Raw genomic sequence first — 19,701 nt, 5'->3', positions numbered from 1 at the left:
GACAAAGAAATACTGATCATTAGGTGCAATATTTCTTTGGCATTCCAGTAAGTGACATTTCCTTCATCAAAGAGCTATTAGACTTTAAGGATATGTGTAGCTGTCATTTATGGGTTTCAGTAGCAATTACTCAGGGTTGATTAGTTTCAACTTGAAAAACATTAGAGAAGGATTGATGGTAGCTGTGAGAGATAAAAAATTAATCAAATTTTTGTGGAAAATCAGTCAACCTGCCAGTGTCAGAATTACGTAGCTGGAGACAACGCGTTCATGAAGGGATATAAGTGTACAGTGTAAAAAGAGATTCAGTCTGCAGGATTTTCACCTTTTAATGTTAGTGGTATTTTCTTAGCAAGAACAATAATTTTTTAAGGTAGGACCAGGAGCTTCTGTTATCAAATCTATGACAAAAAGCTATTCCCTGTAGCTGGACTGTTGCTGGGAAAGAAGTTATTCCATACCATATTTTCCTTTAAGGGTGTGAAATGTGCTGGAAAGCAGATAACTAAGGGATGAGCATTTCACACCCCATCAATAAAATCTTCAATATGCATAGTTCAGATCATGCTTATGGGCATTGTGCTGAGCTTTGCTCAAGGGACTTCTTCTAGAGGCTATTCCTAGGAGAACTGGTGATACTATTCTATTTATCTCATGAAATAGGCCTTCGTTTTGGGGGGTTTTAAAGAAGTACTGTGGTTTAAATGAAAAGTTTAAATGAAAGTTCTGTAAATAAAAGTTCCTGCTCTCTCTCCTCCTTTCTCACACAGACACCCATGGTACAAGGGATTTTATTGTAAGAAGACATTTTTGGTAGAGGTATTATTGTAAAAATTATAGTTACACATCTGCTTAATCAGTGTTCCTAAATTAGAACATGCCAAGAAATGAAGCGAGATGACAGTAATAGTTGATCTTTTTCAAATTCTTAGGAAAAACATAAAAAGAAACATGCTGTCAAACTGCAAATGTCCTGGAGACCTGTTACAACTGTTTTACAAGGCAGTTGTACAACATTGCCAAAATTAAAGAGAAAATGGATATTATTTCACTAGACTGATAATCATCTAATCATCACGCTCATGTATGTGGGTCTAAGATGAGTTGATCAAAATCTTTTTTTCAGTATACTTTGGCATTAATATACATCTGAAGATGGCATAAATTCATTGCAGAGCGTGTCAGCATGTATTAAATGAGTACAGCCTGTTAGTGAGACTACCAGTGAGTTAAGAAAAGAAGGATTTTGTACTAAGAAAAAAAGAGATTGAGAGGGAGAGGAAGAATACAAGTATCAGTATGAAGAAAAAGAATACAAGTGTCAGTAAGATCCTCATGAGGCTCTTACTGCCCTGATATTTGCTGGTTTTTCATTTTACAGTCCATTAACATTATGAAGAGGACATTGCAGAAATATGGAAGCTATGAAAAATTTGAACAGGCCACTGGAGGCAGCTTGCTGACCAAAAGTCGTATCTGGAATCACGTTAGGAAGTACATGGTGAAAGAAGGCTGTCTTGGTGAGGTAAGTCCTGCACTGGATCAGGAAAGAAACACTTGTGTGGACCTTAGACATTGGATGGACCCAAGAGACCATCTGGGAGGCCTTTCCTCCATAATCGCAAGAATATTCCTTACATCATACTTTTCTCATAGCTAAGCCCAGTCTAATGTGTGAACAATTGAAACGACACACATTCATTGTGAAGGCTTCAGTCATCTCTCTGAGCCTGTTTCCTGGTTCATATATGCTTGTTCTTAAATTCTCTTCTTCTGGGAGTACCCAAAAACAACACCCTTCCTTCCCTCCTTTTTTCAGCTACTTGGAGACCAGCACATTTCCATTTATTCATCAGTTCTGCCATCTGTTCTCCTGTATCAAATTATTTACACCAAAGGAAAGAGTTAAGAAAAGGCCAAGAAAAATAAGCAGCAGCCCAAGAGAATGATTTATAAGAAGCAACACAAATGAAAGTGACATAAGTGAATAAAAATGTCTGAAAGAACTTGTTGAGTTGGTTTAAGTGCTGTTTTTTTCCCGGCTTTAACCACCTAATTTATAGAGCCCTGTGAAAAAAACCTTAATTTCTATATTCAGAATTTTAGAAGACTGGTTTGATGAAGTTACATGAAATTGCTTGGAAAAGTCAGATGAAATTGAATGTATAAAAAAGGGATTAATCCAAATGAAATCACCAGATGACAGAGTCAAAGACTTGGATGAGATCACTGGCAGTGAGCAAGAGGAGTCTGGAATCATAAGGCAAAAATTAATTTCCCAGAAACTAGGTTTAATTGGTAAACATAATATTATTAGAAGAAACTGCTAAACTCATCACATATTTTTGTGAGACTATGATTTGACAGTGATAACCAGACTTTACCTGGGTTTATAAGGGTGGGATTAATAAACTACAGTTTAGAGCAGGCAGAAAAAAAAATGTATGTTTTGTCTTTTCTTGTACTTTTATCTCCCTCTTCATTTTTGGCTTGGTTTGACTTCATGGCAGCTGGATCCTACATCTTTATCCAGCAGTCCATGTCCTTCTTAATGAAATACTTCACTTTTTCTGCAAAAATAGGGTTAATACATCATGCTCATGATAGTCTAAAATATGAAAATACTCTCTCCAGCTGAAGAGGTGTTAATAAAGCTAAGTGGCACCTGTACTTTAAATCTAAATGCTTTGGGATTTATCTTTTTTTCCTGCCTCTTAAGTGCAAGTTTTATGGGACTGATGGTTTGCTGTTGAACTTGAAGCTGAGGGTGAGTTTTGAGTACAGGGAGGTGTTATATTCATGCCTTTGATCTCTGGGTCCTTTTTTTTGGATACTAAAACAGTAATCTTTCTTTAAAGTAGTCTCCCTTGTACTCTTCTGAGCAGAACTGTTTCATTAGGCTTTACGTGAAGAGGGAAGGGTGCTTAGTCTTTAACAAAGAGTTTTGCTTTTCCCTCTCAGTCACTTGTTTAAAAAGGCTTTTTTAAGTCAAATAATACAGTATATCAATATACATTAGTTTCCTTCTCTGCCAGTTTTTGTTTTGATTAGCAGTTTTCCAAGAGAGAACAGGAAAGCAAGAACTATTCTGCTGTGTAGAACAAAACAATGCCAGTATTTCAATATTTCAAGTCTGCAGCATGTAACAGGAGAAAATGTACACAGTACTTCCCCCTCTCATTGAAGTGGCTTTAGAATTGCAACTGAAATGCATTCAGGCAGCTAATTATATAGATACCTAGTCAATTTACGTGTTCTTATCTAGTATTTTCCAGTTCTCAGTAATACTAAGATAATTCAACACAATTCAAAAACTGGTATATTCTCTAATTTATTGTGCATGCAATTGCTCCTTGCCCTCTTGAGTCTAGTCAGTGTTACTATACTAAATTTTTCAGTCTCACGTTGGTCTACCTTTACCCTCACTCATCCCATAAAGTCTGAGCTTCTGTCAGTAGCCCAGGTGAGCAGGATAAACATTCCAAAGGTTCTCTCAGGTGACCGCTGATCACAAGACAGAGTTGTGGAGGGCAAGGGACCAGAGAGAAATGAAATAATGGAAGAGACAGAGGAAAAAGCAGGATCAGGAGCAAGAAGAGAGCTCTTTCAGTTCTGCCTGAACTCTCTCCTCTTCAGATTGTGGTCCATCTCACGGAGGACCTGCTGTCGCGAGCCTCCATGACGGTGGTGAACGGCCGCCCCACTCTCACCATCAATGTCTCCACCGCGCGCGAGCACTGGCTGGAGGGCATGCTGAGACACGAGATTGGTATGAGCATCACACCCCTTCTGCAGGCACCGGGGAGTACTTGCATGCATTCTTACTTATGGCACAGTGGTGGGCCAGGCACTGGGCAGGTACAGAAAGAGGGAACATCCCTATCCAAAGAGCCTGTGCTGGAGATGTGCTAAAGGGAAGAGAAACCTTCTCTTTCCCTAAAGGGAAGGAGAAACCTTTTGAAAAGGATTCCTAGGGTTCATGGACATTAGCATTTTAGGTCAGATCCAGAGCAAGCTTTCGAAGTAACCCTACCAGCCAGTCCCACTTATAGCACTGAGGTTCCCATGCCAAAGGAATCTTGGAGCAGACAGAGAGTAATCCTTTCAGATGATGCTAGCCCAGAGGCTCTGCTCCAGGGCATACCTTCTGTGCTGTCATTGCTTAAGGACATTTTGCTCTTTAGAGCAATTTTTTTTAAAATACCCTAGACTTAAAAAAAAAAAGGGAAATAAAAATAGTGTGACTGTTCAACCTTGGCTCTTGCCATGTCACTTTACGAACCTGCATCTGTCACGCTGCACTGCATGCAAATGTAGACATGCTTTAGGTATGAAGAATTTACCCAGTGATCCTTAAACTGGTGTAAAATTGCTGTGGTTTTGCATTACGCAAGGCCCAGCCCTGTGGAAAATTTCTACAAATTTTTCAGTGCATCTGTTTCAACTAAGTACATAAAATATTGATAAACTTGACTAGTGCCTAAATAGCAACTGAAGAATAAGCCTTGCAATTGCCTAGAACCACTGTTAATCACATTTTAGGGGACATAGCATCTTCCAAGGCTGCAGTAGTGCTGCTTAATCACCTTCAGGAGGCAACATTTCTGCCCTTTTACTTTGATTTTCCTTCATGCTGTTCCCTACAATGCCTAGCCTATGCTAGATATGATTCAGCTTGTTAGACTTCCGAAAATTCCTTTTCACAGATTTAGGAAGTCAAGTCCTCCTGATAATTGCATTACTTAAGCATTTTCAGGAATTTCACTTGCAGTCAGCAGGTGAATATTTGCATGGTATATATATATCTGACAAAATAGTCTGTTGTAGACATAACTGAAGTCCTCACTTTTCCCTACCAGCTCAGAGTTCTGAAGTGGCTATCTCCTTATATATTTTATAACTTTTTGTTAATCATTGGATGATTAACATGTTCCAAGTGCCAAATTCCTTTTTTTTTATTTTATTTTTTTCTTTCTACTTTTTTTTGTTAGGAACTCATTACTTTCGGGGTTTCAACAACAACAGCCAGCCTTGGTGCAACCGCAATGGCCGTAGGAAACACGGGTTAAAGCCAATCAACCCCACAGAAGAGGGGCTAGCGAGCATTCACAGCGTCCTGTTCCGCAAAGACCCTTTTCTTTGGAGAGCTGCCCTGCTCTACTACACGGTGTACCAGGCAAGCCAAATGTCCTTCAGTCAGCTTTTCCAGGATGTGGGCAAATTTGTCAAGGACCCCAACACTAGGTGGGATTACTGCGTACGGGCCAAGAGAGGGTGGACTGACACCTCACAACCAGGTGAGTTCCCTGTTTGTCTTCTCTTGTTTTGTGCTTCAGGGGGGTTTTCAGAACGTGCACAGAGCTCCCTAATCATGTCACCCAGTAAAACCTTTGCAAAGGGGAGAAATCGGACTCCACGCTTTCTGAAATGGGGTCTCAGGAATTCTGCTATGGAAAACAAGGCTGAAAGTGCTCATGGGTGAGACCTTCAAGCTGAATTAGTAAAGGATTTTTTAATTTTTTGGTGGAAGTGGAACATAAATGCAAAACTTTGAAAAAATTCATACTCACAGTTTGACCTGTTTTCTACTGATGTAATGTTGCCTGTGGTTATTCACAGGCCCTATCTTCTATGTTTGATTTCTTTTTCTGGCTAGTGGGTTTTGCCTTCTAGCTAGTTTTTGGAAAGGTGTTCAAAGTCAGGGATATAAATATCTAGTTTTTAAAAATAAAATTGTTCTGCTCATAATGGCTTCTGAGAACATGCCTTGACCGAACACTGATAGAGTGCAATGTATCTCCATTCCTTTCAGGCTGTTTCAATAAGGACCAAGTGTACTTGGATGGCATCCTCCGAATCCTGAGATACAGGGAGTCCATTGATTTCCATCTTCTGACAGCCCTTGGAAAGGTGATTGAACTCATTATTCCCAAGGGTACAGTTTTATCATTTCAGCAAGCCTGCCTGTAATGAACCATGAGTCATGGTGCTTTTACTTTGATCTAGAATTCTCTGGTCTGTACAGCACTTTCAGTTACACTGTGCAAGTTGCAAGTATTTTGAGGTCCTAAAAATTTCTATCAGCTTGACCTCAATATTCACTAAGATTTAATGGTCATATTTCTCAGACTTTCCTACCTTTATGGGATACTACCTGACTTGCAGTACAACAGACTGCCTTGGCCAAACAAGACAGGTACTAAAAGATGACAAAAGGAACCAACCATTTGACATTAATGCACCCCCCTTCCACCACAAAGACTATTTAATCTCAAAGTTCTCTCACTGATGGCAGGTGTTTTTAAAAAATGAGGTTTTTTTCCCCCCAGAATAATGATATTTCTGCATTCACAGAATGTGAATGAATTTTAGGTGCATTCTGACTGTCATGGCTTGTTTGTCCTCAGCTCATCCTAAAAAGTGCAGAAATTTTGTCACATTTCCTAAACCCAAGGATTGCTAAGCTTTCACAGTTCATTAGGCAGGGTTCATACTCACATAAATAGGGAGTCAAATTGACTTGAGCTTGAATTTAGAGCTGGTATACCAACATTTCTGCCTACTTAGCAATCAATGGGGTGATTAAGGGACGGGGCATATTATGATAGAGGGTCTTGGTCCACATTTGAGTTTTCCCTTTACTGTCAGAATCATACTTATTGATAAGCAAGAGCTATTTAGGTAACTGAACCAAGTTAGGAAGCTTTGAAAATAAAATCACACTGTCAAATAAGTCTGCAAGTTTCTCTCTGAAATTTCCTTGTGCTTTAAGCCTGGTTAACTCCACACAGCTTCTGCCTGCTAAACCACTGAACACACAGTTCCTTTACTGCTTTATGCCTGTCTCTCTTCAGGGAATCTGCAGGTTGTCAGGCCACTGGAAAAAACACACGAAGTCATTCCTCATAAAATTACAGCTTCCACTATGATCCACATTGCATGGCACCCACATTAAGGGTCTACAAGCGATTTATTTCTAGCAGTATGGTAATTTATAAGTGCTTGACTTTACAACTTTTAAAATCAAGGGATCTTAAAATGTGTTCTGAATGGTTTAGCTTCAGACATCTGCAGTCAAGCTGGAAATTTGTGTATCAGGGCAATGTCTGTTTCCAGCATCACAGATTAGTTGAGGTCTGCAGAGATCTCAACATCATCTAGTCCAGCTTCCCTGCTTAAGCAGTGTCAGCCAGAGCAGTTTAACCTGGACCATGTCCAGTTGGGCTTTGAATATCTCCTCTGATGGTGACTCCATAACTCCTCTGGGTGGCCAGTGCCAGTGTTTTTCCACCCTCATTGTACAAAAATGTTTTTAGTTCAGATGGAATTTTATGCATTTCAACTGGTGCCCACTGCCCCTTGCCCTGCCAGAGTGTGCTGGTGAGAAGAGCCCCATTCCCATGTTTATACACACTGATGATTCCTGTGAGCTTGCTTTTCTCTTTTTAGCAGGCTAAACAGTTCCAGCTCTCAGCCTTTCCTCACAGGAGGGATGCTCCAGTGCCTTAATCATCTTAGTGACCCCTCACTGGGCCCGCTCCCATATATCTTCTCATGAAAGAGAGAAGCATAAAACTTGCGCTGGGATCTAGCCTAGTGATTTATCACCACTTTAAATGGGGGATTTACTTGGATTTTTTAGGGTGGAATGGGAGGATCAGGTTGTTCCAAAGGGAGTATTAAGCTTGGCTGGCACATTTTCCAGGTCCTGCCTTCCTGTTGCTTCTGACATTGCTTACAGTGTAGAAGAGTGTGGTGTGGATACACGCAAGCTGTTCAACGTACCTAGAAGTGACTAAGGGAAACACTTGAAACCTGAGAAAAGGTGCTTCTTAAAAGGAGCAGTTTTAAAACTGCACAGGAAAGAATCAAATACAGGAAGCACTGCAAAATATTCATATGGTAATTGCATACAGATATTGCCAAAGAGAAATAGAATGCAGATATTGGGTGCACTTGAGTTTAGAATAACTACCAGAGTTTGAAAAAGTAAAAGCAGCAAAATATCACCTACTGTTGTGTTTCCCAAGAAACACACAAGCACATTGCAAAGAGCATAAGTAAACCTGTTTTAGCCTCAGTCTTTTTTATCTAGTGCAATGACTAATAAAATGTGGTAAGTAAAACAACCTGTTTCCACCATAGGATGGGATTATTTTTTTTGATCTCCTCAGGATATCAGCTTTGGTAATTTTTTAGCAATTGCAAGGACTGGGGAAATGCATCCCATTCAAACCATATTTCAGATTATAGACGCATGTTTCTTGTTTGCAGCAGTAACAGAAACCTCTGAACATAAGTATGAGGGGAGAAGGATCCTTTTGCTTTCTTTAGGCAGGAAAAGAGGTAGAATTTAATTGCATGTGATGCTGTGTCTCCAGACTGAGAGATGGTATGGTTTTGTGGAGCTCCTCTCTATCCACTTCTAAGTAAGTTAATTAGGTGTAATGCCACACAATCTTCAAACAGCAGTATCTTAGTGACTTGAATAAGCCTGGGCATGGGTGTTTGTTTTCTTAATTGGGTGCATCTTGTCCTTGCAACTAGAAAAGCACACTTGTGTACTCAGATGCAAATTGATTCTCCTTGTGGGCTTTGTTCTAGTTATCATTGCTGAGATATGCACCTGTCCCTGTGGATCAGGTTTAGTGCAATCTGGATTGCACTGTCCTGTCTTTGCAGGAAGCCCTTCCGTGCCCCTTGCACACTGGTGAATCCTTCATGTGCACTTTAATTGCTGCTGAGTAGAAACCATCACCTGCCAAGAGGGCAGGCTGCTTCCAGGGAAACCAGGCCCTACAGGGCTCAGCTCCTTAGGGGAAACATGGGGCAAAAGGGTTGGAAGGAGCAGGCTCCACTCAAGCCACCTGGCACAAAGCTCGTGTGAAGCACAGCGAGGCTGGGGGCTTTGCCAGAGCATATGCTGCTGTCTGCAGGGTGCCCAGAACACACAGCTTGGAGACAAAGCGACAACCACGCAAATTTCATCACACTGGACAGCTGCCCAAGGAGTCCTGCTCTCTGCTTCCATGGCAGCTTGTGCCCAGCCAAAGCAGTCATCCTTTCTAGACTATCATTCACAGCATCTTGAGCTACTATTATTAGAAGTCCTAGCTTTTAGAATCATAAGACTATGAAGATAGACATATCCATCTTCCTTAGGGAAAAAAGCTACCAGACCCTCTAATAGCTGCAAAATGAGAGTTCAGCACCAATACCCAGAAGGCTCTGATACCATGAGGCAAACCCAGTCTGCACTCTACTATTGAATGTGGTAAACAAAAAAACTAAAATTGGGATGCTTAGGTATTGTTCATGCTGTAGTTAGTTACTAGAGATGCATTTCAATTTAGCTTTGCATAAGCACATTTACTCGTGAAAATGCAACAGCAAAGTTCAGGTCAGCTGGCACCATGCATTTCCCAAACTGCTTCCTGTGCCATGCCTGTGCTGCCCTCCCTTTCTAGTTCCTTAGTCTTTTGCACAGTGTTTTTTCCATTCTCATCTAAATCTTTCTGCCTCGTTGAGAAGACATTCCAGGACTCACATGTGCTCCATCCTTTCCTTCTCTATTCCTGCAGCTGCTGTAGATGATTCTCATTCACATTCCTACAAGCCTTTTCACTGATTGAATCAAAACAGAATCAGGAATTATGAAGGCATTTGCTAAATTTACACTTCTTTTGCATCTTCCACTGAAGCACACAAGTTGCTCATGTTTTCAAATGCTTCCCCAAGGTTTTAAATTCTCCTCCTCTGAAACATTTTCTCACTTACCAGAGAGAATTTATAGCAGCAGCAGCAGAGAGGCAATGGGACTGTACTGCTAAATTGACCCGTGTCCTTCCTTACAGATCTCCTATGAGGACGTGGATCGCCTGAAAGGATTGGCTGTGATTGAGAACATGAGGGTGCCACACTTTTTGCAAGACCACGCCCGGTACATGGAACACTTGAAAAAGATCATGGAAGTCAATGAGCTGACTGATGAGGAGCTCCAGGATCTCATAAATTAACAGTATTAGACATCCATTCACTTACTGTGTGAGGATGTGGAACTGGACTTCCCAGAGCTTGCAAAAAGGGACTTATGAGGAATGGGAGGGAAGAGTGGCCAGAATATGTGAAATTCATCAAAAGCCCCTTTATGTCCTTTTGCATTGTGATTGTATATGGATTATTTTTTAAAGGGATTGTGCATTTTTGTAAAATTTGGCTTAGAAATTCCTCTGCAGTGATCTGTTCAACCATCTACTCTGTTTTGTATGCTTGGTATAGTGCTCAGTGCTGTCTCTTGTAATATATTGCCTTTTCCCTCCCAGGTTTAGAGGTGGAGGAAAGGAGACAGAGGAGAAATTCTCCCTTAGTTCACTTTTGTTTGCCTTATCTTTGGTCATAGCTGTCACGGTTCATAGCAATAGAACTGCTGTAGATTATGCTGCATTGCTGTCTGCATAACTTTCCCATTTAGTCATCACTGCAATGAAAACAGAAAGTTTAAAAACAGTGCACAGAAGCAGGTCTTTGTGCCACGGGATCGAAGTCTGTAACATTACAAAATGTTTCAGGGTTTGTTTTTTTAGTGAGAGGATTAGCATTTAAAAAAGAGAGAAAAGGTAGGTAGTGCTGTTTTAATGATTGTAAGCAGGTAGTAAAGCTTTCCCCTTCATTCCCTCAGAAAGTTACACTGTTCTACATCTTTATGTGTATAGTACATGTTTCAGGAAGCTGAATTCTGGGAAGGGCCTCCCTCCTTTGAGGACAAGCATAGCATGTCTAGGAAATTCAGCATGGCATTGTTTTGGAAGGAGGATCGAGCAAAACTGTGATTTCATGACCTATGGTTCTAAATAAATTCAGGAACACAGGGCCACAATCCAGCACAGCAGGCAACACTCATTTCTTCCTTGGATCACCTGAGCCTACAGAGGATCAGGTCACATTTTTGAGCAGTACCCCCACACTACAGCAAGCTTGAGCTTGTAGAGCTCGTTTCAGAAACAAGGTGTGACTGGGGGAGAGAAGACAACTCTCAAGTGCCCTATTCCTGTGTTCCAACAGAAGTGCTGCACCACTCTGGAGCCACTTTACCTCTGTTTTAACTGCTGGTGCTATATCCAGGACCAAGGAAAGAAAGCTCCTTGCAGCAAAGAGCTTTCTCTAGTCACATGATGAATAACTTAGATGACGCAGGAGGACTTACTACATAAGCTACATTTTCTGATTGGGGTGTATTATGGAATTGGTGAGGCAAAGTATTCTGACAAAGGGTTTTGTTTTAGTAGACAGAATTTTACAAGGGCTCCTCTGAGCTCCTGGGAAGCAGCTGTGGTCAGAGAGGCTGGGCAGAAACTAGTGTGAGCCTTGGACAGGGCTTCTGCCCTTTCTTATCCTGCTGCTCATGCCCACTGGTAACAGGCCTGGCATGGGATAAGGTGAGTAGATGGAGCCAAGGTTTCCTCCACGCCACATTTGCATGGACTTGAGCCACAGTATCCCTCCCCTCTTATCTGTTCTTTAATGTAACAAATGCAATAACTCTCCCACCTTATTTTGTACCTGGACATTACCAGACAAATCTTGAGAACATGTTTCCTGATCCATAGGAAAATCTGTGAGGAAAAGGTGATGGCTGGCTAAGAGGTCTGAAGGTTTATGAATAATCCCATACAAGCAGCTGCCTTTCAGATACTATTGCAGATTGTTTGCAGTGGCTGGCTGACTGCTGTGAAAAAGAAAATGCATTCAACAAGCATAAATTTACTAAATTTAGTTGTTTTCAAGGCAGGGACTGAGAACTGCTTGCAGCAGCCTTAATTTTGTGTTGTCAGTATTGTTCAGGAGCTGAAAGCCATTCAGCCCCTGTATGCTGTTTTCTCTCCTTTCCTCCTTCAGTCTGTCTGGTTTGATCACTGGTGACTTGGCCTGCCCAGCTTTGTTTTAGAGCTGTGCAGAGCAGGCACAGAGCTGCTGCAGCAGCCTGACAGGAGCCATTTGCAGTCAGTCCCGCACGTGTGCTCCAGGTTTTGGCTCCTTTGCCAGAAACAGCAAGAAAGTCACACATGACTGAAGTCAAGCCAAGGATTACAGTCAAAAGCTGTCTTTGGAGCAGTAAACTGGGCAGAGATCATTTGAGCTACACTGTGGAAAAATCTGGCTCACTTTGCTGACCCTGGGATACTCAAAAGGGACAGTCCTTTAAGAAAGGAACCGTTTTGAACTGATTTTATGCTGACAGGAGAGATCCCTGCCTTTCTCCCATGACTTTTACATAAGCAAAGTGGTTTTCCTCTTCCCACAGAAGTAGCATCTTACAATCAAAGTGCACGTGCATAATGTGTCCTCAAAACCAGGAGGCTGTGCTAGTCACAATTTTGCCAAAATGCCATGCCTGCAGGCCTGACTCTTTTACACTCTGTAGCCCTAAACACTACTACAGGCCTTTTTGCTTTACTTGAAGACCTGCAGCACCTTTTTTGCAAAGCAGTAGGTGCCATTAAACTTCCATTCTTCATTATTCTAGAAATAGATTTGCCTGGTGCAAAGTTTGGAGTCTGGAAGCGGTCAGCATCAATATGTAGCAATAGGTGAAGCTGTCAGCTTCTGGTTTTGGCAATGTGTCATTCCTCCTTTGTAAAAGTGTCTCAAATTTTGAAGTGTAGCTTTTGTAAATTTTCCTGAATTTTTGTTCTTCACTGTGAAGAGGCTGGTTACTGAGTTGTGATCCTGAAGTTCTGTGATGGAGTGTGTGGACAGCAGTGAGCTCGTGTCACTGCACAGTTTCATGGTGTCAGTGCTGTGTTGGCAGCCTTTCCTGGCTGTCTGCCTTGGTTGCTTTGGTGTGTATCTATGTCTTGCTATGTTATTCCTATACAGAAACCTGGCTGGCATTGGAAAAGCCTCCCCGTTTCACCAGACCAATTTTGAAAGGTGTTTTATACAACTTTTACAAATAAAGACAAAATAATGACAGAGATGAGAGTATTGGAGTGTTACATCATGTTGTGTCAGAGAGTTGCTCTCTCCAATGGCCTCGGCTCTACAGCAACTTGGACATCCTGTGTTGTGTGTGGAAGAGGTTCCTTTCTGACTCTTTTTCAAAAACATCACTTAGGGCTGAAGTCATGAAGGGTGTGCTGAAGTCTTACACTGGGTATGGCTCTCCCTGCTCAGTCAGAAGGCCTGGCTGCTCATGAGGAAATTATCCTCCTATTTTCTAGGATATGGTCTGAGGCAGCATTGGAGCCTCTTTGCTGCAGTGCAATTCTCAGCACCATCCATGTGGGAAATGGCAACTCCAAATGTTCCATTTTAACACTTTGATCCACTCCCAAAACCCCCCACCCCCTGCTGCTTCATTCCAGTGCTCTCCATCCCCTCTCACATTATAAAATGTGCTTACTTATCTCCAGGGAGTCCCATCATCTCCTTATGGCTCAGCTCCTTATGTGTAAGGGTAACATTCAAGGGTTGTGGTTCTTTTTAATGGAAAGATTTTCAAAGTCAATTGCTAATTTTCCTTGCAAGCCTGCTAAGTATTATCACACCATATTCCCTTTTCCTTCCTAGGAAGTTTGGAAAACGTGACCTGAAATCTGGTCCCTTCAAAGGTTCCCAAACCACCACTGCTGTCCCTTCCCCATGCATCTCTGACAGCCCTTGTACAGCGTGAGTAGGGTGAAGCACAGCCCTCAGCCATCACTGGCAGGTCTATTTCACTACTGAATAAATCTCACATTTGTTACAGGTGATCTGCAGGACCAATGCAGTTCTGAAGTTTTTTTGCAGCACTCAGGTGCCAGGCCTGTGAAGCTAGATGCCCTGCCACCAGTTTGAGAAGCAACTTAAGTACCAAGGTTCTCTGAAAGGAGGGAAAGATGGAAATCATTTATGCTGGAAACTGGGATGGAAATCTGGAGACCCATGAGTCAGAGTGGAAGTTGAGAGACACCTTGTCTAAGCCAAGAGAAAGGCAAAAGGAAACAGCTGGAACAATTCTTTTGTCTGGGTTTCTTTGGGGGGATTTTTGTTATTTATTTATTCTGTTGGTCTGTTCAGTCTGGAGTTTTTTAAGGGAATAGTCATTTAAAAGTGTCTTAATAACTTCCATAATATATTAACACAAAATTAAGTTAGAGGACTTTCTTCAGTATGCAGTTTAAAATGAATGTCTGAGATACAGAAGGGAGAATCTGTTTTGGCTTTGCTGAACAATTAGAGGCTTCTCACAGTCTATATTAAATCCAGAAAATCTGGATATTGAATTTTAAACCCTTTCATTTTCATTGATTCCATTGCAGAAAGATGTCATCAGGACTACCTTTCAAGGCATATCCTTACTCTTCCCATTAAAGTTGTCCAAATTAATTTTTTATGCTGCTACTGAAATGTTTTGTATCCTCCCCAATCACACAGTGCCCCTGAGACACTTTAAACATCTTTTTCTGAGATGTCTATGGACAAGCAGGGTGAAGTACAGCATTGTTTTAGCTCTTTAGAAGGAGGAAGTGAAGAAACTGAGGCTGAAGTTGGAACTGCACTGGCCACAGTCTGAAGAAGGAAAGAGCAGGGGTAGAGAGCCCACAAGCAGGGGCAGGGAGCAGAGTGAGCAGGGTCAGGTTGTATAGACATGGTTTTGAAAAGAAAAAATTCCTGGAAAAAATTCCTAAAAAAGTTGGTGGCAGGAGAAATGCAGATGGTGGCACAGGAGGGGCTGGCATGAGGCCATATTACTCCTGCCATCCCCCAGGGTCAGTGGGATGGACACCTCCCTGCAGGGACCTTCTGACTGGATCTGTGCAATTCCAATTCCACTTTACACTACTCCAGTACAGCAGAGCTGGCCTCATGTTCAGGCCTGTCCCAGGAGTGCTCTGAAAAGGACACTTGGAGGGTCTCACATTTCTGCTTTAGGGCCCAATTTCCATCCTGTGGCACATTCCAAGCCACAGGAGACCTGTCAGGCTGTTTTCTCCAGCTTACTGGCTTATTTCATGTCAGTGTTGTCTGACTTTTGTCCTGGTCTCTAGCACTCATCCATCAGGCTGGTTTTTTTTTAAATTCAAGTCCTTCACATTCCGTTTTATTTGAGGAATATATTCACTGCCATATCATGAATCTCTGAGCCTAGAAAGTAAGTAAATTCACTCCTACCCACCAAAAAATTCACAGGTGATCTGTAAGTCAACCTCTTCTTCCTCTCCTCTTGGAAGTATTTTAAAGGTAAGGTCTCCTGTATTTTTGATCTTCCTATATAGTTTTCAGCCAAGAAGCTTTTCCAGGTATCAGCAAGACACACAGGATCATGTGGAGAAGCTTCCAGTGGCAATTCACTCCTCCATCTGTTGTCTCATCTCTGTCCTTCCCCATTTCCCAGTCTCTCTAGTGCACACTCCTCCAGCTCCCAGCTCCCTTGGTCCCTAAAAGGAACAATGGCTGTACAGTTGAAGGAATCAAGTTAAGGTTCTCCCAAAGGAGGGTGTGCAAGGGTACCAAGGTGCCCTTTGTGGGGGCCTGCTGAGAACTTCAGGCAGTAAGAATGTGGGGAGGTAAACTGACCACCCAGCTGCGAGGCAGCCTCTCTTGTCTATAGACAAGGAAATAAGCAGGTCAGAAGGAAGAGCTTCCCTGAAGGCCACTCCCTAAAATCTGGTGGGAAAATGCTCTGAGACCCTGGTGCTCCTTGTGTTTTCACATAAAGTTTGAGCAATGTTGCAGTTCAGGTCTGTGCACATTCCATTTTTTTTTCCCTTTTTAAATGAGGCCTTTTACACAGCTGATAAAGAGAACTTTGGACATCCTTCAGGCTGGGAACATCTCATTATGCAGGGTTATGAGATGGCCAGAGGGATGGGTCATTAAAGGGTCATCCAGCAACATATTTCCTGTTAGTGTACACGTAACCTGTAAGTACTTCAGAGTAAATCCTTTTAGCTACTTTGATTTTACAAAGGAGCTTTTTTACCTACAGATACGGAGGTAAAAATTGCTTAAGGCTTAAAACCCTAAAAACCAGGTAAGCAGACAAGGGCTCTATCTGTAATTGTGGTCCTGTCCTGCTCTGTGAAATGTGGGAAGCAACCCAGTACAGCTGAGTGGTGACAGTGAGAGCTGTGCATGCCCTGCTGGCATGGCCCTCCAGTCACCCTGAGAGCAGCCAGCTCACAGAAACCTGCTGCTGCATCTCTTCTGGGCATGAAAAAAGCTGCTGCAGGCTGTTTCCCACAAGAGCCCTGATTCACAGTCAGTGTGACTCCTAGTATGGGGAAGAACTTTACATTTTGCTTAGGAAAAACAAAGAACGTAAGCCTCCTATAAAGTTTTTCCCCTCTACAAACTCTGTACAAAAGTGTTAAAGTCAGCGGCCAGGAAATGCCTGCGTGACTTTGCCTTGCTTGCTGCAGCTAAGGAAAAGCTCATAACCTAAATATGGGACATTTGCACCTAATTTCTGAGTGCTTAAATTTATGACCTGACATGCTCCCAGTGAACAGCAGCTGCTGACCCCGGAGCTCTGCTTACCATCGCATCTGGCTCCTGCCCATGGCCAGTATGCTCCATCAAAAGACTAGGTTTAAAACCAAAAATCAACTCCATGACAGAAGGCAGCATTTAGATGTCTAGGAAAACCTTGAAGTCCTCTGGACTGACCTTTTTCTGTCATTTTCTAGGAACACTGAGCATTGACTCCCCTTAGGGTTTAAGAGTGCTAAGACCAAGGCTGATTAACTTGTACAGTCAAGCCTCCACTCCTGCCTGCTGCATCAGGATTTATCAACCCACTGCTGCCACAACCTGGTTCTTGGAAGTTCATCTCCAAGACAGTTATTTCCTTGCGTTTGCTCCTCAGAGCAAACTCTCCAAACCCTTCTATATCACACCTCCTTTTTTAGATGGCTTGCAACACTGCAGTGCAACACTGCAAAGCCAAGTGACCGAATGGACATTAGCCAAGTAGGTTATTTTAAAAAGCCCAAAGGACAAAGCAGAGGGTCTCCCATGAAGCAAATGGGCCAGAGCAAATAGGAAAGGAGAATAATTTGGCTGAGAATATTTTAAAAGCTTTCATTGTGAGGAACAAAGAGGCCAAATGCTAGAAATGGCCCTGTCAGCCTTGGTGAGCTGGATGCTGCTTTAAGCTTTTTCCAGAAGATGCTAAAAGGTAGAGACTCAAATGTGTTTTTCCAGGAGCTGCCTCCCCTGCTAGAAAGAGGAGTGAGCTCCCTGCAGAAGCCACCACAGTGAGGTCTCATCAGCCACAGCCACCACAGGGACCAAGTGGCATGCATCAGCTGTCACCATGTCCCCTGGCCAGGGGAGGTCTGAGGCTGGCATGTGTCAGCAGGGGACAGGAGGCAGCACTTTGTTGTAAGGAAATGGCCAAGGCTGCATGTGCAGTAGGCAGGGAAGAGCTTCACCAACCTTCACTCTGCACAGCTGAGATAAATGGCCTTACAAAAAATTAAACCTGAACCAAATCAACCTCTAGCCATTGGTGACATTACTAATGAAGCAGGACCCTGCCTCACAAAATCTGGGCTCCTGAGGGGACCCCAAGATGTGTAAGGTGTATCCACACTTCGGTAGGAATGGTTCACTGCTTCTGTACCCCCTCCTTAGTTGCTGCCTTCCTTGGCACTGCCTGGGCACTAAAGCCACAGCCAGCTGGGCCAGCAGAGCTTGCACTAGGGGCATCTTGAAATGTAATTGCTGTTCAGGTTAGCTCCCACAGGGGCAGGAGGAACACAGCCACCACTTCAGCTTCTGAACAACTATAGCACAACAGATGCTCTTGGGAACTCCAAAATCCACCAGACTCAAAACCACCTCATCCTCCTCCAGGGCAGTCAGAAAAAAAGCAAACTTTTGAAAACCAGTGAGGCACTGCTGATTGCCAACATGAAGTAATCAGGCCCATACCTCATACAGATGCTCCATGCAAGGCAGAATCCCACCTGTAGGTATCCAATTCCTCCATGTTCCACCCATCTTATCCTACTGCATCTTTTTATCCACCAAGTAATCACCTTTCCAGAGCTCTCCACTGGGCTGAGGAACCTCTGGGCTACAGAGCAGCCTCATTAACTTTCCCTACAGCTCACACATGGGTTATGAAGGGGGCTCAGCTCATTTCCCACACCTGCAGCCCCTGTTAACTCATGAGCCAAAGCAAGGGCCCCTGCAGCACCTGTGAGCACTATCACCTGCTCAGGAGGCTGCAGGTGCTTCTCTAGGCTTCAGTGCCTCTGCACTTATTTACACACAGCAGAATAAATGGAATCTGGCCTTTCCAAGTGTTATTTCTAGAGCTATAAAATAATTTCAGCATCCAAACATATTTATAACAGGGAAACACTAGCTGGTACAAGAGAGTGAGTGTGTTCTTGGGTATATAAATGCCTCTCACCTCATGGAATATTCATTTGACTAAGGCAACTCTTGCATCTTTGCCTATATTTTGCAGTTATCCAGTGAGAATTTCTTGGGGAATCTGGTGCTGCTCAAATTAAAAGAGGGCAGCAAAATTGGGCCTGATTGAAAAGGACAAAGTTGTAGCAAGGATTGAGAATGAAATCTGGAGCCAAGGTCTTTGGCTAGTTTCTTTAATGCCCAGAAATAAGTGCCTGCACCTTCCATTTTCAACAGGGAATGTTGAGCAACTAAAGGTACATTTATGGGCTGATGTTCTGAGTTCTTATTCATTCACTTGGCCTCTTGAAACATCCTTGAAATCTCCCTGGGTCTGAGAGTCACCCCCAGGCTATGCCACCTTTTTCTGGGTTTAATTTTGCATACAGATAGAAAAGCTGTTCAACTGTGTGTGTTTCCATGGGAATTTATTTAGTTGTTGAGAAATTAGTTATTATTGAGTCATTAGAAATGAGGTGTTATCTCAGAAAGTTACAGTAATAAAAATACTGCAAGAATATTTTACTGTTTTGCTCTAAAACCCTCAGTTACATCTCCTTTGGTGTGGCACTGCTGTCAAGAGTAGTGAGCCATGCCAGAGAACTTTGCTTTCCTCTCAGCAGCAAACTGTGTGGTCATCTGCAGCCCAGAGCAGCAGGCACTGGGTTAGGGGGCAGCTCAGCACCTCTCACACTCAACCTATTTCTTTTGCAGTTGCTGAAGTTTCCTGATCTGTTTCCCTTCTAGGTCACTGGCTACTGATTGCTGCATGAAAAATCTCATGTGGGTGGCAAATTCAACGTTCCATTCCTGGCACTGCCAAGGCAGGGAGCTGACTGAAGTACCCCCACCCAGGACATGCACAGAACCCAAACCCCCTTGGAAGCAGCCCCCTCCCTGCCATATGGACAATGACCACAAGCTGTATTTGTGTGGTTGCTGTGGTGAGTGAACCAGGCTTACGCAGCAGTGAGGCTCAGGAAAGGGATGCATAACTGCCTGGTCTGCCAGAGGGAGAAACTGAAACCCTTAAAAAAGTCAATGGACTTCTGGAGGTCAGTGCATCATGTGGGCAGCCCCTGCAGGGATCACATGAATATGCTCATCTACAGACCTCCAGGATGTTTCTCCCCAGTGCAGAACACCAACTCCTAGACAAAGACCCGTGGCTACATCTCACTGATGCCAGCTGCAGGCCCAGAGGACATGGGCTGTTCCTGTGAGATGCCCAACAGGGAGCAAGGCAAAGGGCACTGGAGAAGTGGACCTGGCTATGCAGAGGGACAAGTTGGT

General features: G+C 42.9%; 1 protein-coding gene across 1 annotated transcript in view; it reads left to right on the top strand.

Moving 5' to 3' along the window:
* MATCAP2 (microtubule associated tyrosine carboxypeptidase 2) overlaps window positions 1-12,974 on the top strand; it is a 28,261-nt gene extending 15,287 nt beyond the window's left edge. The window contains exons 3-7 of the mRNA XM_066572140.1: window positions 1,382-1,525; window positions 3,637-3,769; window positions 4,992-5,297; window positions 5,813-5,910; window positions 9,855-12,974. Of these exons, the coding sequence (XP_066428237.1) occupies window positions 1,382-1,525; window positions 3,637-3,769; window positions 4,992-5,297; window positions 5,813-5,910; window positions 9,855-10,016 (843 nt within the window). The 3' untranslated portion in view covers window positions 10,017-12,974. The remainder of the gene's footprint in view (window positions 1-1,381; window positions 1,526-3,636; window positions 3,770-4,991; window positions 5,298-5,812; window positions 5,911-9,854) is intronic.
* The last annotated feature ends 6,727 nt before the right edge of the window (window positions 12,975-19,701 follow it).

The sequence above is a fragment of the Molothrus aeneus genome, chromosome 1, assembly GCF_037042795.1.
Source record: "Molothrus aeneus isolate 106 chromosome 1, BPBGC_Maene_1.0, whole genome shotgun sequence".
NCBI classification, from domain to species: Eukaryota; Metazoa; Chordata; class Aves; order Passeriformes; family Icteridae; genus Molothrus; species Molothrus aeneus.
The sequence above is the reverse complement of the archived record's forward strand: the minus strand, read 5'-3'. Positions and strand labels throughout refer to the sequence as shown.